The 26,614-nt window shown below is 34.6% G+C and overlaps 1 protein-coding gene across 5 annotated transcripts in view; it reads right to left on the reverse strand.

Annotated features, from left to right (window-relative positions):
* Positions 1-5,080: 5,080 nt before the first annotated feature.
* DDHD1 (DDHD domain containing 1) overlaps positions 5,081-26,614 on the reverse strand; it is a gene marked incomplete at both ends in the record, with an annotated part of 69,061 nt that continues 47,527 nt past the window's right edge. For 3 of the 5 annotated variants that reach the window (XM_084240641.1, XM_084240640.1, XM_084240639.1), the window contains 7 exons: positions 5,081-5,262; positions 10,589-10,672; positions 13,144-13,335; positions 14,342-14,594; positions 16,678-16,827; positions 19,365-19,440; positions 20,787-21,049. In XM_084240641.1, the coding sequence (XP_084096767.1) occupies positions 5,081-5,262; positions 10,589-10,672; positions 13,144-13,335; positions 14,342-14,594; positions 16,678-16,827; positions 19,365-19,440; positions 20,787-21,049 (1,200 nt within the window). The remainder of the gene's footprint in view (positions 5,263-10,588; positions 10,673-13,143; positions 13,336-14,341; positions 14,595-16,677; positions 16,828-19,364; positions 19,441-20,786; positions 21,050-26,614) is intronic. The other 2 variants (XM_084240643.1, XM_084240642.1) reach the window with 1 other exon arrangement.

Consider the following 26,614-nt stretch of genomic DNA (forward strand, 5'->3'; position numbering starts at 1 on the left):
TCATGACCATTACTGTTACTTAAATCCTTAACACAAAACTAAAACAAGACTGGATTAGATGACCTCTGTACAAACCCTGACATTTTAGGATTCTTTGAAAATTATAACAAAATCCACTCATGACAGAAAAGGATATATAACCCAGGCTGTTATTACCACGGTGCTGGCATTTACTAAATGAGACCGTTAAGATGTAATTCCACAGCCTGACATTCTCTACACTGCTCTAGCTTCAGCACTATAAAATAGTGCTTTAGCAACTTCCTTTACCTATGCAAATACAAAAGGAGAGTGCAAGGACACTGAGGGTGTGTTGAACTGGCTCTCTAGATTGATTGGATATTTAACAGAGTTAAGAGTTCAATGGGAGTTTCCTGCCAAACCTGCTCTTTGTAGGAACGGCAACATTTTTTAATGTAAGTAAATTATTATAAAGCATTAGGAAACTATATGCCAAGTCAGTTGAGACCCATGGGTGGACAAGAGACAACTTGAGAATAACGACAGGAGCCATGCAACACTCAGTTTGGTCATACTCTACTTTTCTGCAGGGAATGGCTGTGACATGCTCCTTTCAGCTCTGCTTTGACACCTCTTATCACATTGTTTCTCCTTTGGTCCCATTTTCATGCTAACAAGATCACTCAAAAAAGTGATAGACACTAAAGACATAAACTCAAATTAGTTTTTTTAAACTGACCAGAGCTGTACCCATTAATAGGTGAGAAGAAAGATTATTAACCAATGTAATTAATCAGAAAGCAATTAAATTATTTTTCCTTTATAGTTAGTCTTACAGAGTGAAGCCTTCAGGTTTGGTCTGACTCCACTGTGAGAGGCTCAGCTGCCTTCACTGGAATGAATGGTGGAACTGGCTGTGACACTGCACTGACCATTTCTTTCCCTCTGTCTACTCCTTGGGGAATGCAGAGAGGATCTGGTGTGTTAAATGCCTTGTAGACCAGGAGGCGTCAGCCCTCAACAAGTATAAACAGTAGAGAGAAAAAGTGAGTAAGGGTACAGAATGTTTACAAGTTACTGTCTGCAGGCTTCTATAGAATATGTGCAATACAAGAGTAGTTACCAGAACCCAAAACAAAGAGACACCCCACCGATTGGGAGAAAATTTTTGCACACAACACTAATGATAAAGGATTGATCACAAAAACCTACGAAGAGCTGATGAGACTCAACAAAAAACAAAGTAAATAATCCAGTCAAAAAATGGGCAGAGGAGATAAAAAGAAACATCTCTAAAGAGAAATTGCAAGTGGCCAACAGGTATATGAAAAAATGTTCAACATCACTTGTAATCAGGGAAATGCAAATCAAAACTACTATGAGATGCCATCTTACACCAGTGACTATGGCACATATTAAAAAAACTAGCAAAAACAAATGTTTTTGCTAGGATGTGGAGAAAAAGGAACTCTCCTGCACTGCTTGTGGGAGTGCAAACTGGTTCAACCACTCTGGAAAGCTGTGTGGAGAGCCCTCAAACTGCTAAAGACGGAGCTTCCATATGATCCAGCGATTCCACTCCTAGGTATTTACCCAAAGGACACAGAAACATTAATTCAAAAGGGCACCTGCACCCCTATGTTTATAGCAGCACTATTTACAATAGCTAAGCTATGAAAACAACCCAAATGCCTAAAAAGAGATGACTGGATCAAGATGTGGTATATATACACAATGGAATATTATCCAGCAATCAAAAAGATAAACTCAGGCAATTTGCAGCAACATGGATGGAGCTGGAAGGGATCATACTCAGTGAAATACTCCAGAAAGAAAAAGAAAAATACTGGATGGTCTCACTCATAGCAGGAATTTAGAAAACCTAAATAAGGGGACAGGAAAAAACCTAATTATAATAGAGTAAAAATCAAAATCAAGAAGCAACTATAAACCAGAGACACACTTCGGGGGTGGGGGAAGAGGGAGTAGGATCAAAACAAGGCGGGTAGGAATTGTAGGGGGGACTATAACCAAGAAGAAAATACATCCATTGCGCAAAAATGAAAAATGATGTAAAAAATGTATAAAATAAAAAAAATAATAATAAAAAAGAGTAGTTACTAGAAAACCCAGGACAGGGCCTCCCTGGTGGCTTAAGGGGTTAAGCACAGCACTATGAAGCAATCTGCAGCCTCTGCAGCACGAGTTTGATGTCCAGCCAGCCAGGGAACAACTCACATGGCGCAGCAGACCTTTCCTGTCTCACTTGATGCTCCTGTCAACAGTGATTTAAGTCAGTCTGCCTGTTCTTTACCCCACTCTGTCTCTGGTGAATCCTCTCAACCCCGCACCTCTGGCCACCTGTACCCCAGCTCTTGTATGCATAAACAAATCAATCTTAAAAAAAAAAGCCCATTTTGCAATTACGTTCTGAAGTAGAGTCACACTGCTTTATAACAAGTGTAATTGCTGCTTAAAATAAAATTATGAAGAACAGGCTTTAAATGCTAATCTCAAAGTAAAGATAAAGCAAGATTTAATACAAAACATTCTTAAGTTTCAAAACTCTCAGGAACCTAGCTGGGCTGAAATTGAATGATCGATTAATACTCAGAAGAATCATCATAGCATATACACAAAATAGAGAATAAAATTTTAATGGTATCAAAAACAGAACTTTTTGGCTAATTTAGTACTTGCTGGAATAAAGTTGCAAAATGTTACTCAGTAACTGACTTAGCTTCTAAATCAAGCCAGAATTACACATACTCTGTATATTACTTGAGTATATACAAATACATTCCATGATATAACATGCAGAAACTGGAAACAAGATACTGTAAAATCAAAATCACCATCTCTATTGATGAAATAATAAATTGAAAACAAAATACCTGTCCAGTAATCCAGACTATCTCATTTTGAAAAAGGGGTTTTGAGTGTTGCTATTTTCAAGAATTCAAATAAATTCCACATGGTTAAATTTGATTTTGTTTTCTCAATATGAAAAAACAGAAGCAGATATATTCCAACAGCTATGGGAATATATTTCTTTTTACTCAGTATCAAATTAAGAGGTTTGATAACTTTTACTCTTCTCAGGTCAAAAGGACTCTTCACATTTTAGTGGTTAAGAATGAATCCCTTAAAGCTTAGGGATTAGTGTCATAGCATCTAGCAACATATGTTCATGTACTTTTAGTGATACATGAGTTCAAAACATGAGTCATATGAAACATGAGCTTAATTTTCCTGAGAACTAAATTAGACCTACAAAATAAACAGGGTATGAAAATGACCTGAGTACACAGGAATCTCTAAATTTGAAAGGTTGTTTCAGTTTTGCTAAGATCACATCAAAGTCTTTTATAGCAAGGGTTTCTTAGTTACATATTTGGTCACAGAGCCTAGGGATCTTTTTAAACACTAAAATGAAGTGATTTATGTTGTGCAAATTCACTGAAAGGTCAAAAAACAAGAGGACAGATGGTGCTGAGTAAAAGCTACAAATTACGTCACAGCTTCTACTACCTTATAAAGAAAGGAGTAGATTAGATGTGCAACTGACCAACTCTGCTACCAGTTGACAAATTACTGGGAGGCAAAGAGAATCCTCGCAACATAAACTAAGACAGCACCTTAAGTGGAACCTAGTGGAAGCCACTCTGAAGTGAGTGAGGATTGGTTGTGGCAGAGATGGCTACTCATTCCCTCTAAGTAATTCTTCCTCAAGTAGGTGAGAACCCAAGAATGTATAAGCAGGATAAAATATTGGCTTCAAAATCATTTCTCCAAATTATGAATTGCAATTTATGTTGTTACTATTTGCAAACTAAGAGGTCCTATGAATTATTAGTCACTGTATGGCATATAAAAGAACACAGTCTGGCTTCAATCTAAGCTCTTCTGGTTTTCTCCATAACTAATTTGAGGCACTTTAAATGTTTTGGTGCCTTAATAAATTAACATGTAACATGAGAGAACACTCATTTAACTTACCTCAAGGAGCTACTACATAGATTATTGAATCTTAAAGAACTTTGAGCTCCTCAGATGAAAAGCACTGTGTCAATAATTACAGCTGACGAAAACTCTTTGAATGCCGCAGAATGCTGATCTATTGTGCCTTATGTCTCAATCATGTTTTCTTAAATACTTTAAAAGTAAAATTTGTCAGTGGCACGCCACATCAATATATACGTTAATTTTTTGGCACATTGATGTTTATATCTGTAAAGTAGCTGTCATACTAACTTTCCATCAAAGTTAACAAGATGTACCCATTATGCAGTACTTTGAGTCAAGTTTAGAAACTTTAGCGTTCTCTTAGGTACATGTGACGTAATAAAATTAAAAAAAAAAATAACTGAACTAGTGTTGTCTGTGTGAAACCATAAATTTTTAATGGAAAAAAATACTGAAAGTAAGCCACAGTGCCTATATATTCATCTGAAGAGTACAAAGATGGATTTCTGGGAAAAAAACACTAGAGAAAATAAATGTGGTTCTTAAATTGTTCAAAGAAAAATATTTTAAAGAATGTAATATTTCACACATTGAAATAAAGTAATTAGAGGAAATAAATTAAAAATAGTTCAAATATTTTTGTTTTAGCATTAGTTTTCTAAACAAGTTAATTTCAACACACTTTAAATCTTTTATGCTCTTCTTTCAAAGAACTGTGGAAATGGAATCTTTCATAGAAACATGATGATACCACCTTAGGAATTTTACACAGGGATATGCTGGATATCCTGACCATTTTAGAGTTATAACATATTTGGTTACTACATTAGATTCAGCCCAATAATATACCTTTATATTTGGGAGAAATTAGATTGTGATTTATAACCTGACATTTATCCAAACCTTCCTCAATTCCAGGTCATGCTTGATTCTCTGCAGGGAGTTCTGTCAGATTCATAATCAAAATGATGAAAATTGAAAATAACTTCTTTTGGACTGAGAAATGTTTTTTCTTTTTTAAATAAAGTGCTTTAAAATTATTTTCTGCCCTAAACAAAACTGAAACATACTTAAACCTGAAATCTCCATATCTTGACACTCATATTTTAACAGGAAAAAAATCAGTTTTGGGCCAACAATGTCCTTCAAGAGTTCAGATTGGATCTAAATTGGCCTTTGCATTATCATCGTGCTCATGTTTGTACATAAAGGTTAAGAGAAAGAGGGCAACATCCAAAGATGACCAATAGGCAGTATGCGATGTGACAGCGGACCAATAGCGGCTCTCCACAAGGCCTTCTCTGAGTTCAAAATCAATTCTGTGATCCAATTCCACTGCAAAGAAAAGAAGTCAAACAAACGAATAAAGATTACAATATGGTATGTACTATATAGATTTACTAGAGTTGAGAATAAAAATTGAATTAACTGTGATTCAAATTACCTTTTTTTAAAGTAACTTTTCACTCTAATCTCAAAACAAACAAACAAAAAACCCTCAAAAGAGCCTCAGTAGCTCACGATTCTATTTGGTGGAATCCTTTTCTTTGCACACTCAAGTCAATATGGAGTAATAAGGAAAACAAACAAAAAAAACTCCTTGGTATCATGGAGTGTAAAGTAGTCCTTCCTTATCCACAAGACAAACAATCTAAGACCCACAGTGGATGCCTGAAACCATGGTGAACACAAACCATGTACATACTATGTTTTTCCCATATGTATATAAAATTTAATTTATAAATTAGGCAAAGCAAGAGATTAACAAAACAGATTATAACAATATACTGTCATAAAATGTGACTGGTCTTCTCAAAATATCTCATTGTATGCAATAGGTTTTCAGACTGCAGGTAACAAACTATGCAGAACAGTAGGTAAGGGGGACTACTATATTTGAAGTAAAGAAACTGGGCTCAAATTCTGGCTTTCCCATTTAATCTGCATGCGTAATTTGTAAAATAAGAAATACAGCCCACTTGCAGAATTATGGACCAAGTTTACAAGCAGCAATGCCTGAGGGAGTGCAACAGGTCACACAACAGGTCACACGCCTCCTTCACTGGGAGGTGGCCCTTCATATCAACCGGCTCTGTGGCGTTATGGGTAAGAAAACCATCTGTTTACAGCCCTAAAATGTTTTCTTTCCTACTGGCTGAATTCTTTAGAGGCCACCACAACACACCCTAATCTCCATATGGTCTCCAAATGCATCTATGACATACACGTGCTCATTAAATTTGTGTGCAATGAAGAATCCACTGGGTGACTGGGAAAGTTAAACTGGGAGGAACAGGAGTGATGCTTGGGAGGAAAGGCTTCACTTATAACAGTGATGTCCTCAAACAATGCAATGAATACACCCACAAAGAGTCCCTGCAATACCTGTTAGAAAATAAAAAATCACCTTATCAAGTCAAGGCTGTAAGAGAATTGTAAGGAGTCATTTAATAAATCCTTAGAAAAATATTTTGGCCTTCAGAAACTCTTATAACTGTCAGTGAGTCACACAGTATTTTGAATAGTCTATTTTAAAAGCAAGACAAAACACCTAAATCACTATCACCCAGACACTCAAAAATCCATTCTTTGTTCAGAGTGCCAGAGGTGGTTACAAGTAAAAACTGGTGAAAGTTGAGGTTATAGAAAAAGCAAGGCTGTTTTCCACTGGGAATAATCACACTTAGGAAATCTTATTCTTGTGAATAACTTCATATATATATATATATACATATATATGTATATGTATATATATATACACACACACACACGTATAGCTAGTGACAGTTATTTTGTGACAATGCCATTTTGTGACTTAAAAATGCTTACACAGTAGTATTTTTTCCTATTCCATTGTGCTTTTGTGACAGAAATGACCATGGATCTAGCTGTACATTTTCAGATCAGGTTTACACTTAAGTAATCCATACCAATTAGACCATGAAACACTTGATTTTCAACTGCTATTCTCATTTAAATTATGATAAACTAATATGTCCTAATTTTTTTATCTTTTGTATTCCCTGGGACATTTGTGTTAAGTCTGTTGTCTGTTAATTCTGCCACAACAGACAAGAGGATGAAAAAAGAGGAAACTGGAATTCTTAAGCATGATGAAGACAAGTCAAGTTGAAGTTAGTTATAAAGGAGGAATAAGAGAAAACAGAAGAGTTGGGAAACACATGCATTGATACTGGGAAAGACCACAAAGATACAGAATTTTTAAGAATTCTCTTTCAAATGCCATTATACAATGTCTTCCTAGTCCAAGAGTCTAGTTAAACTGTTGTTTCAAAGTCAAAGGAAGAACTTTCCTGTTAAAACAGGTATTAATTTGCTTTACTTTTATGTCCCTGAAATTTATTAACATGCTATTACTGTTGTATAATACTGCCCTTCATATATTGGACACCCAGATGCTAAAAGTTTAATGTCCTTTTAAATGTCCTTGTCATTCTTACCACTTTAGTGTCCTTAACTAGATTGGCCCTCCCAGTCCCTTACTACTTATCTGTAGGTTGTCCTTATCAAAATGGGAATTTAGGTAGCCAGCTTATATCTGGTCAACCCATTCTGGCCTCCCATCCTCCTTAAAAGGTTTACCCCATGCAGTCTGGTTGCCAGTGCAGTTGGCTTCATGTGTTGGTTTTCAGGTGGATGAATGGAATTCAGTGGGCCTAAGACTCATCCCTTTCCCTTTTATATAGATCACAGCTTCTACATGGCACCATTCTTTTCTATGCTTTGAGGTCTGCTCTCAGCCAAAGAAGGTTCAAATCTACATGGGACTATGTCAGACCTTATTAACATATCAAGAATGGAAGGCCCCACACAGTTTAGTTTTTTTCCTAGTTTCTTTGAGTTAGGTCAAAGAAAAAGGAGAACATAAAATCATCATTTTGTTTTTCTCTCTCAAGTACCTAAGTGCTAGAATCCCTCTGTTCACAAATAAAAGAATGAGATCCCCAAATAGTTGAAATGAGGAAAAGACTATTGGTTTTTACCAATCTTCAGCAGTTTGCTTATACTGTGTTAAAACATAATTTTCTTTTTCTGTGGAGTCATGCATATAGGCATATTTCCCTCCATTCCCCAAGTCAGTACCTACAATCTACTTAGCGCGAGGAAGTAGTTAGTATTGTGCTTTCATCAGAGAATTCTTTGTGCACAAGGCTTGCAATATGGGAAAAAAAAAAAACATGTAAATAGGAAGTAAGCATTTTACTATAATAATGTGTACTAATTAAACAGGGCTTGCTTATTTAAATGGATGTATCATAACTTGCCTGGAGAGAGATTTTGAAAAACTCAGTGACGCTTAAAAGTTATCTGATTTGCCATATGTGGAATATAACAAAACAAAGGGTCAGACGAAACTAAACCAAATCAAACCCTAGAAATCTGACTGCAGAAAGGATGCTATCAAAGGGGTAGGGTGGGGAACAAAACATGAGAGGGTCCAATGGACTGTGGTTGAGGTTGAGGATTACTTGTGCTTTGGTGGTGTGGTAAAATACATCTGAGGGGTGTAACCCAAGAGTCTTAAATCATTTGTAGTGCTGTGAGCGAACAGTATCTCAATTAAAAAAATACAATTAAAATTATCTTATTTGCAAATAATTATTATGGTCATAACTGCATAATTTTGGGCCCCAGGAAAACATCAAGAAAAATATTTAAACTACTAGTAAAGGAAACTCTGTTGTAAGATTCATTAGCAATAAGACTATGTCCAGAGTTCTTGTTAGCAAGTCAATCTTATTTTTATGCTGCTATTATACACTTCATGTGATTAGTTGTTTGACAGTCAAGGATTATTTACATTTTGTGAAAATTATCTCAGTTCCAAATATATTTAAGAATATTCTCCAACCATCCTTTATCTAAAAAATAATCAACATAAACTCTAAAATGAGTTTTATAATTGTCATATTCACCAACTTTTTTTCCAACACAAATCTATCCTGAAAGACAATCATAAACCTAACATTTAACAACAGATGGGCAACGTGGGCAAATAAAGTTTCTATGGGTAAATCTTGAATATAAAAAAATTTCAGGAGATTGAACCATCTCAATCTTTTCTAGACACATTTAGGAAGCTTCCCTTTCTACTACTCCTTGGGTCTTCTCAAGAAAACTAACTTTTGTTTCTCTGTAAGTCCTGTGTTTCCATGTTTTTGCTTATGCTGTTTCTTCTCTCTACAATCTATCTTCATCTCTGTCCAAATCCTACTTCCACCAAGTCTTTTATGATTTCCCCTGTGAAAACATTTCTTAGTCCTTAGAACTGATAGAATTCTTTATATGTAACTCTCCTATGTGGCTTATCATACATAGTCTATCACTTATTTGAGTTATCTACTTTTCTTACTACAACTTTATTCTCTACGAAAGACTGAATTTCCAAAATAGCATTTAATGTATTTACAGTAAGCACTGAAGTTTGTTTTATCTTGCTATCTTTTCTAATGCCTATCATTGCATCTTGGTTCATGCTAAACATTTATTAAATTATTGCTGAATGGCTAAAAATAGGGAAGGAGAAATTGGAAGTCACATACATGTCACTATCTGTATCAGATGGCTGGAGTTAGAATTAGTGGTCAAACTGCTTAGAAAGTTGGGGTGGTTTTAAGACACTGGGTATAAGGTCTACTTGATTATAAGACATGTGGATGAATGGCTTCATTTTCAAAAACTCAAAAAGCACAAATCAAATTATTTCTTAATGAAAGTGACTTACATGGGTAAGGACCAGAGAAAGCACTTATGTAAGATAATTTCTTGAGAATTTCACTGAGTTAAATCAACCAAACTATTGCTAAAAAACAATAAAACAAACCAGTTTGTTTTGGTTTGGAATTTGTATCAAGAAATTTTTTGGAAATGAAAAAAAGCATGAAGATTAGCAATTAAATAAAGAACTTGAAAAATCAGACAGGGTTAAAAAAAAATCCAAAGAAAAACCTGCAGCATATTTTTTGTTAAAGTCTAATATTAAAAGAAAGGGGGGGAAGTAGTTGTAGGAAAAGGAATGAGAAATTGGTGGTAAAAACAATTTTAAACTGCTAAGATTAATCTTTAGTGAAATCTTATAAACTGCTGAAAATTGAGATTGAAAATATCTCTTATATTTGTTACTAATTTTTAAAAAGTGAACCTGTACCTCCAAAGAATATTAAATATTTGTGTTGAAACCAGATATCAGTCATGCCATAACTATAAGCCCTAAGTGATTATGTTATTGATATTTGAAATAACTATGAATGATTAAATTCTTTACACCTTGAAATATCTACCTGTAATATTTTTGTATCTACTCTATTACATGGAAAGAATAGTAAACCTCTTCTGAATCCTTTAGGACAACAGAGAAGGAAATGGCCTAATGCTTTTCTCCCCTCTCTATAAGAATCTTTCTTTGTGGGGGTGTACAGGAATATCCTAGATCTCACATTAAGTAGCTAATCAATACTAGTGTTTCAGGACCACTACCACTTAAGATTAAAAAATACAGGAAGAAATACATATACAATAGTCTATAATGGTAACATTCAAGCTGATCTAATAAAATTGATCCAATTTTTCAGTGAGCAAAAGAACTCTGAGTAGGTCATTTTCATAGTATTCTGAATGCTATTCCTGACATATACCATACCGAGGGCATTATCTTTATTCTGCATTACATTTCCCGGAAAAAGAAGTTGTGGGAGATTAAATAACGATTCCTGAAGTCTGAAATCTGTGAAAAGAAAACATAAGATGCTGTAAAGTGTTGGCTGATGGCTACAAATGGCTTTCACTGATGCAGTGGCCAAAAGTTAGAACAATCCTCCCAAATAAGCTGATTAAACTAGCATACATAAAGAAGTATACACTGTGGTTTTTGTGAAGAGCATTTTCATGGAAAATGTAAACATAATTAACTTTGAAATATCATGTCATAATCTGTTAACACTCAGATATCCCCAAGATTTATAGTTCATGTACAGGCTAATAATTTAGAGGCAAAACAATGCTAAAAGAAATAGATCTTTGCATAACTATTACAAACACAGGAGTGTGCAAGAAATGAAATAATATACCACTGGAAAAAAGCCTAGATTTTCAAAAGTGATAAAGAATAGCTATATAAGATGCTCTAACTTGATGACAATAACATGGTTTCAAAGTTGAAGTTACTCTTCAAAGCAACCCTGTATCAATCATGAACTCAAAGTCCACATCCCCTAACCCTCAAAGAACAAGAGTCAAAGTCAGTAGCTTCTGAATTAAAGGTTATTGAGAACTCAGGCAATCAATGTGAGCAGAAAGAGGAAAGGAAAGAAGCCAGAATCACACCAAATCACAAAGACCAAATTGTAGAAAGACTGAAGGAAGAAAGGTTTCATGAATTTATAAGATATAGCCCAAGCAGCAATTAGACATAAGATACTGTCTAAATAAGGTTAACATTGAAGAGGATATTAAGTCCAAGAATTAGTAGAGCAAAGCTTGGGAATTTGATTTGAAACGCAGAATCCTACTGTAGCAATGTCCAGTTTTTATAGTTACATCTAAGTTTAGAGAAGAATATATGTAACTAAGACTAACGATTAGCTCATGCTTAGTTGAATCTGTAATTGACAAGGAATTTACTATTAGGACAATTAAAGAATTTATATGCAAGCATGATAAAATGTATTTTGTTAAACTAGCACAATATAATGATCTAATACAGCTCATCACCTTACTGACTGTTGTCCTAAAAAAAGAAATCAGAGGATTTTCATATGAATTTGATATCAGTATAATAAATATAAAAAAACTAAAAAATACTTTTCTTGCCTCAGATTCTATAGATCCTTTACAGATGTCTTTATTATCCTTTCTCTGGGGCTCAAATCCTACCCTATTCTTATTCCTTCATTCACCCTAATGTTTCCTATTATCACTGTTGTGTATTATTACATGGAATTGTGACTTTTACTTGCTATCTTACAAAATTCTTTGAAATTGATTTTCCTCAGAAATTTAGAGTTCTTTTGATATCTGCATGTCACAACAGAATTTTTTATTTTCACAACAGCATTTCTGATATTAAATAGAAATGAGAACCTAAGTCATCAACAGTATAGGTATTCATAAGAAAATTAATGTATGAATTTTGTAAAAGTATCAAAGTCAAGAAAGAAATTTTTAGGCAAGAACTTTCAAATGTATGCAATTATGAAATTCTCAATGCTCAGAGTCTGACAGAGATAAGATAAAATTAAAAAATGCTATTGGCCCAATTTGAAATGTCTGGGACATCTCATCCTGGAGTACAGCTGACTGTGGAAAAAGATCTAGTCTCTAGGATGGTTACATCTGAACTTCTATTTTAAGTGAATTTTATAGATGGCAATGGATGCTGGTCATTTTAAAATTTAAAGTAATAGAAAATAAGGCTACAGAGTATGTGAAATGAAATCTGCTTAAAAATTTTTAGAGAAATAAAGTTAAAATTTTCCTCTTCCTTTATAGTCACAGAAAAGCAGCAGCTAGCTTAGAATGTACATTTCCTTATAATGTCAAAGGAAAAATAGGAGTTGACTTATTTGTTTTATTTTATTGTATACTTAAATATTAAGGTTCAAGTTTAGAACTCTAGAAATATATACTTAAGGATATATTTATAGTTTTTCACAAATATTAGAGATTTTAAACCTTATAAATTTATTGGAAAAAATTAATGTTCCACGCTAGTACAAAGTCCAGCATAACTAACCACTTATTCACTCATTTCTTGAGTACCTACTTTATTTGAAGTTAGCTAGGATAATGCTGGAAACCACATAGATGATCCAATACAATTTAAATTTTGAAGGTAATTAGGGGCAGTATGGCCTTGGCTGAGCAATTAAAAAAAAAATCAATACTAGATAGCATAGGTTTGACACATTTACATGAATTTGTTTATGGCTGAGAGGACTACATATAAAAAACCCTACAAAAAATCGTTATTTACCCCCAAGGAGATCTGTTTTATGCTTGATGGTTAAGAACCCTATGCTAAATGGCCCTGGTTATTAATACCCTTAATTATTAACTCACCAGTGCAGAGTAACTGCATTTACCTGGGGATTATCTTAAAAATGTATGCAGAGGAACAGTGTTAATATCTTAATCTGCTCTCTCCTCAAGTTTAGAAATACACAGTATAAAGTTAAGGAACAAACTGTATGAACTAACATGCAGAATCAAGAAAGCCAGAAGTGCTATGTGGAAGAGTCTGTGTTGCCACAGTGGTAGTAGGAGGCGAGGGAACTGGCTTCTTCTCTTCTTCTATAGTGTCTTTTGATGTCTCCGATGGCTGTGGAGCAGATGAACGTCCAAATCTTGAGAACAGCATTCCTCCAAGTCCCTTTCCAATGCTAGCAGCCCCTGCATTTCACAAAACAAGAAGGTCATTGAATTACACTATATTCCAAGCTAAAAAGCAACACCCATAATTACAGTCAGTTGGCAGTAGAAGGAACAAGACCTAGTCATATGTTTCCAGGTTGGGAATACAAGAAAAATCAAAATCTGTATTATAGGTTTCTAAATAAAAATAGAGCTGAATAGAATTAAAGTTGTATAAACTATACAAATACAAGTCAGAAATGAAGGAATAAAGATTCTATTTTATTCAAGTACTTTTATTCAAGGTATCTGGTAATATGGAAAAAAATCTAATAAATTTCTTATTAAAATTATGGGCATAAATTTACTATTGAAATACTTACTACTGAGGTGCTTATGTTATAAAAATGCTCTCAGTAAACAATCTGCAAGTATGACTAAATGAAATATAGATGAGTTCTGCAGACAAAGCCTATTATAGTGCCACCTTGTGGCATATTTATATTAAGGCAACTTATAACCCAAAACAATGCACAAATTCAAGTGGCAAATAATTTGAGATCCAGTGCTTTACCAAACATAGTGACTGGTACTTTATGTAGAGCATTCAAAGAGAAATTAAATATTCTGTTTTTCTCAGGAAGGAGTCCATTTGAAAGACTCAACATATAGATCAGAGAATGGGCTGGCGGGGGTACCTGTACAACTTAAGTATGGCCTCATTTCACAGATGAGGATGCACAATATTAAAAACTACATGACCTACCTAAGATCGCATAGTGAGAGGTAGGGCTAAGATTAAAATGAAGGAATTGAATCCCAGACCTCCTCTTGTCTATCCAGCTAGCTTATGCTCTGAACCAATAGAATCTGCTAATTAGAGTACTTCAGACCTTTTAGTTCTCAAATATGAACAATGAGAGAGTTAATGGGGATTAACTGTTGGACATTTTATAATACACAGAGTATTTCAATGGAGCCCAAATTTAATACCTATGGGAAAAGTGCTTAGATTCGCTGATAAGGATTACTTAAGAGAATTTACCTAGTATGCTTGCTTTGCCTATATTTGTTATAGATTCCCCATAGTGTCGGCGGGATAAAACTGGTGAGGTCACAGGGCTTGGTATTGTTGAAATGCCTTCATTCTCTGAAATTGAGGTAGGTTCTTTTGCTGGATGGAGAAAGCTTGGCTTCATATGCTCATAAGGTAGAGGATTTGAAGTATTATACCAGTGGATCTGAACAGGTGAAATGTTGCTGTAGTGTTTCAGTATCAATGGTTCTAATCTATAAGCCTTGACAAAAAAAATTCAAAGAAACGTATCATTAGGATACAACATTAGGAATTCTTATTCTGTCGTATGCTCAGTAGAGCTTAAGAGAGAAGAATTTTAAAAAAACTGGTATTTCTAACATGTATTCCCATTTGTTGACTTAATAATATGTAATTGGTCTATATATCCTTAGAGATGAAATTATAAACAAGAAGAATTAGTCTAGGCTAACAGTGTCCATTAATTAGTTTTTCTGAGAAACATTCATTTTTATTATGTTCTGATATCATTTAACAATTTTAAAGATTTTTATTTTTTTATGCATATAAGAACTGGGGTGTAGGCCAGAGGTGTGGGGTGAGGGTGGTGGGGAGAGGATTCACCAGGGACAGAGTGCAGAGCAGAACTGGCGGATCTACTATAATACACTGCTGAGGGGAGCAGTGGGCAAGACAGGAGAGGCCTGCTGTGCCATGTGGGCTAGCTCCCTGGCGGGGATTGAACTCATGCCACAGTGGCTGGTAATAGCTGGATAACGCTGAGACTTCAACCCCTACGCCACCAGGGAGGCCCTCATTTAACAATTTTATATTAGTCTCACAGACAAAACTGAAAGCAGTATGATATAAACAGTGTTTGTTCTGGAACTACAGAATCTGATCTAACTAGAGAACTTTGGGGTCTTCTGGCCCTCAAATAAGAACAGTAAAAGAGCATTAATGGGGCCATTTTTAATATCTTAGAAGCTGTTACCAACTCTTTTCAAACAGATTAATATTGTGATAGCACAAGTTAGATGCTGATATAACATCATTTCTCTATGTGAAGTAAGAATGATGGAAGAGAAAACCAGTGGACTTGTAGTCAGAATTTCCTGAGTTTGTATTGTGGTCTCTGTCACTTATTAACTGAATGATACTTATCAAGTCACAAGGTCTAAGAGCCTCAGTTTCTTGAGCTGTATAAAAGTAGATTCACTTCCTACTTCACAAAGATGTTGGAAAGAACAGATAACATTTGTAAAAACCACCTAGGCACAGTTCTATAACAAGATCATACAAAAGACAGGGTATACACTGAAAGCTCAGAGTTCAGCTATAAACTCGAATTCACATTCAAGTTGTAAGAAACAGGTAAAATGAATGTACATTAATGAAATACTTAAAATCTAGCCAGGGACTTACATATATTTTAGTTAATCCTAACCCTATGAAATAAGGTATTACCAGGTAAACCATAAAACTGCTATTTTTAAGAAATAAATTTCACTGAATTGGAATCTAATATTAGATTCAAATATAAACTACACAGTCTTGGTCTTCACTTCTGAGACTATTTAGCTATTTAACATATAGAAAATTTTCTAGAATTCTGGTATTTAGCATATTTATTTGGTACAAACTAAAGTTTTTTGACAAGATTTTACACAATTATAAAATTCTATTTTTCAGAGAATGCTATTTTTCAGAGAATTAGTTATATCTAGCCTTGTGCCCAAAAGGACTTAAAGTATTTTTTCTCATCTAAAAGTATTACATGGCATTAAACTGTTCACCGAACAAGATCCTTGCAAAGTTTACACTGAAAAAAACTTACAGTACAAAAATAATAGAGAATATAAAAATCCAAAATTTCATAATTCTACCAGCTAAAATAAACTGGTCTGCTTTTTCATATTTAATATATTTATATATTATATACATACCATTATGTATAACTAATATATTTAAATATTTTTATTTCTAAGAGGATCTACCAAACATTTTAATATTGTAGCAGGTTTTAGAGAAAAAAAAAGTATTTAAAGTGGGATTTTCAAAATTTATGGTTACTAGGTCACAGTACTACAACTGGTTAAGGTTCAGAAGTCCAACGATTCCAGTCACTCATATTAAGTGTCCATGCAATTTTTTTTACATTACCACCTAAACAGGTCATCTCTAAAGTATTTTATTTCTCAATCTCTAAATTAACCAAAGCACAAATGTTTTAAAAATTAGTTCCTCATTAGTTCAGATTATCTGAATTATCTCACAAGAGTTCTTATAGATTCTCTTAGGAATAATTTGTTATTGACAAAAAAGTGTCTATATTAGTATCTCACCACTGGATCTGTTGGATGAAAAATATTTAGTAACCGGTTACAAATCTGTCTAGGCAAAATATGGTCTTGACTTCCAGAGTTTCCTGGGCGGATACCACGCAATGCCAAAAAAACTGCTAGTGGGGATCCCATGCAGAAGAAATTCTCCACCTAAAATGATAAAGTCATCCAAAATTTAAAAAACGGTGATGTGTTTTAGGTACATAACATATAAAGAAATGCAACTAATAAAAGTAACTCCAAATATATTTGTCTTTTTAAATGAGTTTGTCCAGGTGGTATTTGCATTATTGGTTAACCATTAATTATTCTAAACAATATTTTTAGGAGCAACTTTATTATCTTTAAGTCTAACAAAACAGAGAATGAGGATAGGACAAGGAAGATCACTTCATTGTGTTTCTAATATGCTAATATGCTAATCAAATAGTTATTAAACTATTATTCTGTGTGAAGTAATGCACTAGGTACTATGAAAGACATAAAAACCAATAAGGCAGAGTCTCTGCACTCAGAGTTTGGGGAAGGCAGAATAAAATAAGTGCTCAATAGGGGGAAGGAAATGTTAGAGTAGAAGAGAGAATGATTAATTTTAATTCTGAGGATTTACAAACAAGGTAGCATTTGGCATTGACCATAAAAGATGAACAGGATCTCCATAGTTGGTTTGGGATGATGGTGCTAGAAATAATGTTCTAGACTGACAGAACCAGATAAACTAAAGCAGGGGCAGGAGAGGACCTGGCTTAATTTAGAAAAAAGAAATAATCTGATAAATCTGAAAGCAGCATTAGTGTGTACCAATAGAGTGTAGATGAATTGGAAAATTGAGAGGTTGGAAAAGGGAGGATGAATTGGAAAACTGAGTGACTTGGGGACAAATTATAAAAGTATTAATAAGTGTTTATGGAAAAGATCATCTGAACTTGGGCAGGACAAGCTGTTCCATTCAGAAAAAGAAATGTGAGAAGACTTGGGTCTGAATGACTGGGAGGATAATGGTTCCATTAACTGTAACAGAAAACTCTATGCAAATCCTGTTTTTGTCCATAAGTTTGAAGTACCTGTTACATCTCTAATATGTAGCTGAAAATTTAGGATAAGAGGAAAAGAACTGAACATGTTATCATTCAAGTCTATGAGTCACTGTCAGAGAAGTGACGTGTAAAAACAAGAAAATAGGTGAGATTGCCCGGGAAGTGCATAGAGTAAGAGAAGGGCTTTAGTTAGGAAAGCCTACATTAGAATAGCAGGTGAAATTACAAAAGGATGAATGAAAGGAGAAGAGAACCAAGATAACGCAGAATCATGGAAATGAAGGGAGGAGAAGGCATCAAGAAAAATAAGGTGATTAAAGGCACTGGATTACACACAGAACATAATAATTTTTCTTTCTAAATCCACCTGACCTCTCATATGTTCCAGTATCTTGATGAGCGAGCCCAAATTCATCCTTCCTTCTATCACCAATATCTGTCAGTCATTCCAACAGACTCTTATTCTAACATTTTATCTCATTTCCTCTTCTTTGGGTTATACTGTAACAGTGCACCTGCCTGCAGTTTTGTACACCTTTAATTCCTTCCCTATAATGTCCCCAGATGGAGTAATTTTACTTTCTTCAAATGAAAAAAATATACAAAAATATATATATATGATAAAATGGTATATTTTGTTAAAAGAATGTTTAGAAAGGTTTTGTTTTTCAAGGATTGGCTAACTTAGACATGACTGAAGATCAAAGAAAGTTAACTTGTTTAAGAAAAATTAAAAAATTAGAAACAATATTTGAAATAATAGGGATATAAGAAAACACTGATTTCTGAAAGGAATATGATCATTTCTTTTTCTATAAAGTGAGGAAAGAATAAAGGACAACAAATGATAAAGAAAGGTACAAAAATTGTTGGGACAGAAAAGAAAGCTATATAAACCTTATTTATAAAGCTTCCCACTGTCCAGATAAAAAACAAGTTCTTATGTCTAGTTTTTCCTATTCTCCCACTGTATGCCCTCCTGTATATTCCAGTCATTCTGATTTGCTCACCTTTCTCCAAACCCACACCCTGTCTTGTGCTTTTGTTGTACATTTTTCTTTGAAATGCCATCCCTGGAATCATCACTGATACACTTCCATTCATTTTTCTTACCAACCACAATTAGTTAAGTCACTAGGTTTAATTCTAAATACTAAAAATTCCCAAATTTGTCTCATTTTTCTTTCCCATTACTCAAGATAATTTGGTGTTTCTTGGAAGTATGATAAAGTTATATCCTTCCATGTCTTTGTTTATGCTGTGTCTTTTATATAGCATAGGATTTCTCTTCTCCTTCACTGGGCAATATCCAATTTGCTCAGATCAAATAAAACTGTCATTCCTTTGTAAACCTTTCAGGGAAAATTATAACCTCTTCTTATAATATATATCTTACATACATCATTCTGTATGCTGCTATTAAAATCATAACACTATGCTATATCTATCTTGAGAGCTGGGGAAACATCTCGTCCATTCATTTCTTTGCAGAATCCAGAAACTAGCAGTGTCTAACACTTATAGTATGTGTTCAGTAAATATGTATTTGAAAAAATAACTAAGATTTCATCTGAATTCTAATAGCATGCTTCAAATGATGTTTGAAAAAAATACTGAGGCATAATGAAAGTCTCACCAATCTTTCCTTACCTTAAATTTTAAGGCAGGTGTTTGTGACATAGATGAAGCCTTTAATCCATGTAGCCGTTCTTCTATTTCTTTCAGCCTAAGGAGGAACATGGGGTTATATACATACACATTCATATTTATAATTTCAAATATTTTAGCTCTTCAATAATTCACTAAAGTATAAAGAAAAAAAAATAATGGCCCATTATCCAAGTCCTCAAATTAATTCCTATAGTATTTAATAAATTTACTGTCAGCATTATAGAAAATCTATTAAAGCTTCTAAGATGATTAGGAAAATCATAATACCTATTGTTAATAGCTTTTTGGAGGGGTTATACAAGCATTTACATACACCTTTAAAAAAAATCACACCAAATGTTCACATCATATTCTGTTCCATGTTGTTTTTTCTACACTTAATAAATGACTTAGACATCTTTTCATTTCATTGACTTCTAACCTATTCAATCCTTGTAACATCTGTGTAACTGTCCATTATATGGATGAACCAGTTTATTTAACCCTTTCCTGCTGATGATCATCTGGGTTCTTTCAATATTTTCCCATTACAATGTTCTATACTTATTTACATTTAATAAACATTGAAACTAAGTTTTAAAAAAAAGGTGCAGTTAATAAAATTTTTTAAACAGATTTTATATCTAAAATGCTGCTTTGAGGCTTGCCAAGCCTGACATTCTTTAATAAAACTATAAATTATTTTGACACTATAAAATGTACATATCTATCATAATTAGTAAGATTCTAAATGAAATCCTTATGCAACTTTCATAAAACTAAAACAAATACAAGACTTCCTAAGTAAAAATTTTAGTCAACTAGATTGTTTTTTTTTTTTATATTGGTAGCAAATGATGAATGATGTTTCACTGTTCGATTAGAATCAATTGGATGATAATTAAAAGCACAAAAAATATTGAGCTGATAATGCTATGTAGAAGGGACTGCAGTAAAAATTAAAAGATAGGGCCGGAAGGCCACAAATGATCAAATAATTATAAAATATCAAAAATGTATCTGCCAAGAAAAAAGGGGTTTAAACTTATTTTTAGAATAAGAGAGGTAAAGGCACACCCTTATACACCTGTAAAACTACAAAGGGACTATAGACTAGTAAACATTTTCAATAAGGATTCTACATAGTGATTTAGCTTCAAATAAGTTTTAGACTTCAATTCTAATGAACTGTGGAGGACAAAAAAGAGGAAAAAGTAAGTTGACGAAACTATTTTGTGCTATAGGAAAAAATAGGTAGTTAGCATGAAAATTAATACAGGCTCTAACAGACAAGTTATCTAGTAATTTTTGTTTCCAAAACAATGTACTTTTTTCTTTATCATGAAACTCTTAAATTTTCTAACACATTTAATAACTCTATGAAGAAATTTTTAATTCTCTTAAGCGACTAGGGTACTGTACCGTCGTTTCGTTATATAGAGTTCATCAAGAAGATGTCTTTCTTCATAGCTCATCCATCGTTCATCAGGCAATTCTTCTTCCTTCTGCAGTAACTGTTCATAGAGTCGAACTGGATTCCAGCCAGTCATTATATCATAAGTAATTACACATCCCAAGGAATGTGACACTATTGACACTTTACCCCCCTTTTCCTCAAAGTCTGGATTCCGAGAACAGAAAAGGGAATATAATCGATTCAGCTCTTGCTGAAGGCCTTTAACTAGCTGTTTGAAATAAAAAAAAGCATTATCATATTAATCACTGACTACTATAAACTTTATTTCCAAACTCAAATACATTAAGGAAAAAAAACCTCATTACTAGCCAAATATAAATGTTACTAAAATTAACTCAGGTGCTTCACAACCTTGCAGGAAATGAAGTATACACATTATTATAATCCTTATCATTAAAGAATAAAGGCAGATATTATCAATACAGATCCTTAAACCAACTCCATAGTCCTTAAACCAACTATCAATATATGATCTAGCAGTTCCATATATTTAAAATTTTATACAGTCTCCAAGAAGATTGCTAAAGAGCTGCTGGGAATTTACATTTCTTTCTTTCTTTTTTTTTAAATACAAGCACTGGGTACAGTCAGAAGTGCCAGAGGGTGAGAGAATTCACCAGAGCCAGAGCGAGGAACACAACAGGCAAACTGACCAAATACACTGCTGAGGGAGCAGCAGGAGCAGCAAGAGGTCTGCGCGCCATGGATCGAACCGGCACTGCAGAGGCTGTGGGCAGCTTCGCAGCCCAGTGCTCAACTGCTGCTCGCCACTGGGGAGGCCTGGAATTTACACTTCTAATAAATTCCCAGAAAATGCTGCTGCTGCTACTTAGAGACCACGTTTTAGGAGCTAGCACTCTATGGTAAATGCATATGAAAACCTAAGACATGGAGGTAAGTAATTTTAGTCAATATAGTTTAAGGAATATGGAGTGTGATATGAAATTACATGGCTATGTGGAACTTGGATTTGATAAGAATATTAACTAATCTTTAAAATTTTATGATTTTCCTGATTTGCAAATTTTATGAAGGGTGGTATAAAAAAGCTAATGTTTAGATGAAATGCCTTTAAAAGGAACATTTGTTAATAATAGTTTTTACTCTTGAAGACCTTAATTTTAAGGCTCATACCACGTAAATCTAGAAACTCTAAAGATACATACTTAGATACTCTGGCTAAAGTACCCAATCATATCACACAAGGGAAAGTTTCTGAAGAACTAATGCTTTCATTTATTTCATTTATTTTAGTTTTTATTTCCTTATTATTAGAACATATTTAGATATGGCAGCATTTTAAATATTAGCCTATCTTTACATAAAAAAGAATACTGTAGTTAACACATTATGATTTTGAAAGCTAATTTAAGAAATGGTTTTATACTACCTCTAAATGCTTTTTTTTTAATTTTATTTTTTTAATTAATTTATTTATACAAGCACTGGGTACAGTCAGAAGCATGGAGGGTGAGAGAATTCGCCAGAGCCAGAGCAGGGAGCAGAGCAGGCAGAAGGACCGAAATACACTGATGAGGGGAGCAGCGGGCGGCAGGAGAGGTCTGCGCTCCATGTGGGACCCTCCTCCAGTGGCCGGGGAGCAGCCGGGGATCGAACCGGCGCTGCAGAGGCTGTGGGCAGCTTCACAACCCAGCGCTCAACCACTGCGCCACCAGGGAGGCTCTCTAAATGCTTTTCTAAGTCATCCACTCAGCAGGAAAAGGAGAAATCCAACTTTTTGTTGTATCTAAAGTCTACTCTTATTAGGGTTCCTGCCACTTTTTCCTCTCTGATCTAATTATATTCTCCCAGTTGGGACACCTATGTGACCAAGTACAGTCATCTGGGATATCTGAATCAAAAGATTAATGATACATGGGGCTTATTTTATGAGCACTAATCAAGTCAGCTAACTTCCTACATAATTGTCACTGGATAGATTTTCAAATGTTTAAGAGTTTCAAATTCTCATAACCACAGCTTAAAAGTTAAAATGTATAAAGAAAATCAAAAGGAAAAAAACTCAAGTTTCAAAATATGGCTAAAGAATATAATTGTTTTTTGTAATTCTCTGTTTTAGGAAATTTAGTGAGAAAAATTTAGTTTTAGTCACCATGAATTAAATCATTGTCATACATTATGTTATTCTTCACCTTTAAAAGTCATTGAAAAGGGAGTTCAGATGTATACAAGGTATAGAGTGCTCTGGATTTTTTTGTTACTTTATTTAGGGTTGAAGTAAGACCACAGGCTCTCTAGTGAAATAATCTGAAATTAGTTGTTTTTTTCTTTATTTTTTTAACTATTCCTCAGACAGTTTGACCTGAATATTTTTTCCTTAACCATGGCTTTCAGTGACTGCTAGGTTACTACTTAGGGTCAATCAATGAGCAGCTCAGAATCTCGAGAGATGATACAATTTAAAGTGCTGTGAGGGTTAGCTACATGTTGTGAAATGATTACCACAACATGTTCAGTTAAAATTTATCACCTCACATAGTCACAGTTTTTTCTTGTGACACTTCATATTCCTCCTCGTATTTTCTATTCATTGAAACTTATTTTACTTTCTAAATTAACAAAACAAGTATATTCTTTTCTTTAATGGAAGCCCTTGAAAAATATGAAGATAGATAGATACTTGATCATAACTTGAAAATCTAAGGGCCAGAAATTACACTGGGGACTTTATATACTGTGTTTATGACATCCTTCATTGGGTAGGTATTTTATAATTGAAGAAGCTGAGAGACTGAGTTTGAGAGTGGATTTGATTTAATTTCACACAGCTAGTTAAGCGGCAGGTTTTAAATCTGCATCTATTTGACTGCAAAGGCAGCAGAGGAAGGAAGAAAAGGCTTTCATATGCTTATCAAATATATCAAACAAGGTATATTCATCACCAGGTTTGACTTAATACTGAAGAATCCCTGCTGGCTGTTGTTATTTATTACTACTTTCCCTAAATAAACATATATTTAAGAGAAAATAATTTACCTCAGAATATTGTTAACGACTCTTTGTTAATGTAATTTTGGTTTGCAAAATCAGCTTTCCTTTAAAAAACCAGAACAATTTTGCCCCGTTCTCACTAAGTACCATTTTGTTCTTCACAATGCCTTAAGCAATGATTCCCAAACTTTCATTAGGGAAAATTCACAGCCTCTACCTCAGCCCCACTCAATTAAAATCTCTAATAAAGGAATATAAGGAACTATTCTGTTTTTTCTTTCAACTATTTATTTGGAAATTATTTCAAATTTATTAAAAAACAAGATAAAAATAGTACAAAAATCACCCAAATACCCTTTATCCAAGATTCACCTATTATTAGCATTTAATTCTACTTCTCATTTGTTCTGTTTCCATCACACACACACACACACACACACACACACACACACACACACACACTCTCTCTCTCTCTCTCTCTCTCTCTCTCTCTCTCTCTCTCTCTCTCCTTCTTTCTGGGAGCCATGAGGTCATAGTTCACATGCCATGGTACTTTACCTTTAAATACTCCAGTGTGTATTTCCTAGGGCTAGGAATAGTCTCTTCCATAATCATACTATAGGTTCAACATTGTAAATTTGCTATGATACAATATTTAATCTAAACTACAATCCATATTTTGTGAATTGATTATTTAAAGCATTTCCCTCCATCCAGTACAGGACATAGTGTAGGATGAGATGTTGCATCTAACCTTCTTTAATCTGGAATTTCCAGATGAATCTGGAATATTATTTTTTACAGTATTGACATTTGTAAAGAACACAGTCCTGATGCCATGTTTTTATTAATTCTCATTTTGTGTTTGTTGTTTCCTCATGATTGTAATACTGTGTAAGAAATATGGTGTCCTTCTTTGGGTGTCAATTCTAGTGGAATAATATCCATCTGTCCCTTAGGAACACAGAATAAAAGTGTTGATTCCACTTTTTCATCCTTTTAAACTTACAAGCGCTCTGTGAGGATACACTTTAAAACTATGCAGGCATCCTGATCCTCATCAAAAATTCACTTTAATTTAGCATCTATTGCTGATTCTTTCTCAGTCCTCTCTTACTTGATCCTACCACTAGCTACAAATGATGATTTTTCCAACTCCACCATTCTTTCCATATCTACCAGCAAGTCCTTGGCATTCTACTTTAAATAAAATATCTCCCTTATTCCATTTATTTATTTATAATCAATACAGACATCAATTTCTCAATTATTTATGATTCCTTATTACTTTATAATTCTATTTTTTTTTTAAGATTTTATTTATTTATACAAGAACTGGGGTACAGGTCAGAGGCACGGGAGGGTGAAAGAATTCACCAGAGAGAGTGGGAAGCAGAACAGGCAGACGGACCAAACACACTGCTGAGGGGAGCAGCAGGTGAGGCAGGAGAGGTCTGCCACGCCATGTGGGTTTCTCCCTGGCTGGTCAGGAATTGAACCCGCGCTGCAGAGGCTGTGGACAGCTTCACAGAATGGCACTCAACCCGCTGCGCCACCGGGGAGGCCCCTCTATTTTTTTTAGATTTATTTATTTATGCATACAAAAACTGGGATACAGGCCAGAGATGCAGGGGCTGAGAGATTCACCAGAGACAGAGTGGGGAACAGTACAGGCAGATTGACTGAAGAACACTGCTGAAGGGAGCAGCGGGCGAGTCAGGAGAGGTCTGCTGCTCCATGTGGGTTGCTCCCTGGCAGGTCGGGGATTGAACTCATGCTGCAGAGGCTGCAGATTGCTTCACAGTGTGATGCTCAACCCCTTGCCACCAGGGAGGCCACCAGGGAGGCCCTATTATATATTCTATTTTAAAAGTACTACTAATAATTCTTTACAATAAATAATTATTTGGTGCTCAATGTTCCAGACTGTGGTAGTGGGATCTGCTTTTTCATTCAATTCCTGTGTTGCTAAAATTGAGCATTTTCTTTCTGTTCAAACAAATAGTTCTAGCTTTGACTTGTACCTATCCTACTCTAGCCCTGAAGTCACCCATTTTTCCAAGAAACCTAGTGCTTCTTAGAAAGAAGTAATAGTTCTAGAGACAGAGATCTGGGCCCTAGGGTACTCATTAGACTGGGATATTTTTGTTTCCTGGCCTTTTCACTAGACGGGAGGGAATATATGTAAGTACATATATAGTTATTATGGGAAATGCTGTGGAAGGACCTCAAAAAATTTAAAATAGATCTACCATATGAACTGGCAATTCCATTCCTAGACATCCACCTCAAGAATGCAAAAACACTAATTTGAAGAGATATATGCTCTCCTATGTTCACTGCAGCCCCATTTACAATAGCCAAGTTATGAAAACAACCAAGTTGCCCAAAGACAAGGGAGTGGATTGGAAAGATGTGGTGTATATACACAATGGAATACTACTCAGCTATAAGAAAGATGAACTTGGGCCTCCCCGGTGGCGCAGCGGTTGAGCGCTGGGTTGCGAAGCTGCCCGCGGCCTCTGCGGTGCCGGTTCGATCCCCGGCTGCTCCCCGGCCACCGGAGGAGGATCCCACATGGTGTGCAGACCTCTCCTGCCACCCGCTGCTCCCTTCAGCAGTGTACTTCAGTCCTTCTGCCTGCTCTGCTCCCCACTCTGGCTCTGGTGAATTCTCTCACCCTCCTGCGCTTCTGACTGTACCCAGTGCATGTATAAACAAAAACAAAACAAACAAATATAATAAATAAATAAATAAAAACATGCCTCTATAAAAAAAATAAATAAATAAAAAATAAAAAGAAAGATGAACTTGTGCCTTT

The sequence above is a fragment of the Talpa europaea genome (genome assembly GCF_964194135.1).
Source record: "Talpa europaea genome assembly, chromosome: 8".
NCBI classification, from domain to species: domain Eukaryota; kingdom Metazoa; phylum Chordata; class Mammalia; order Eulipotyphla; family Talpidae; genus Talpa; species Talpa europaea.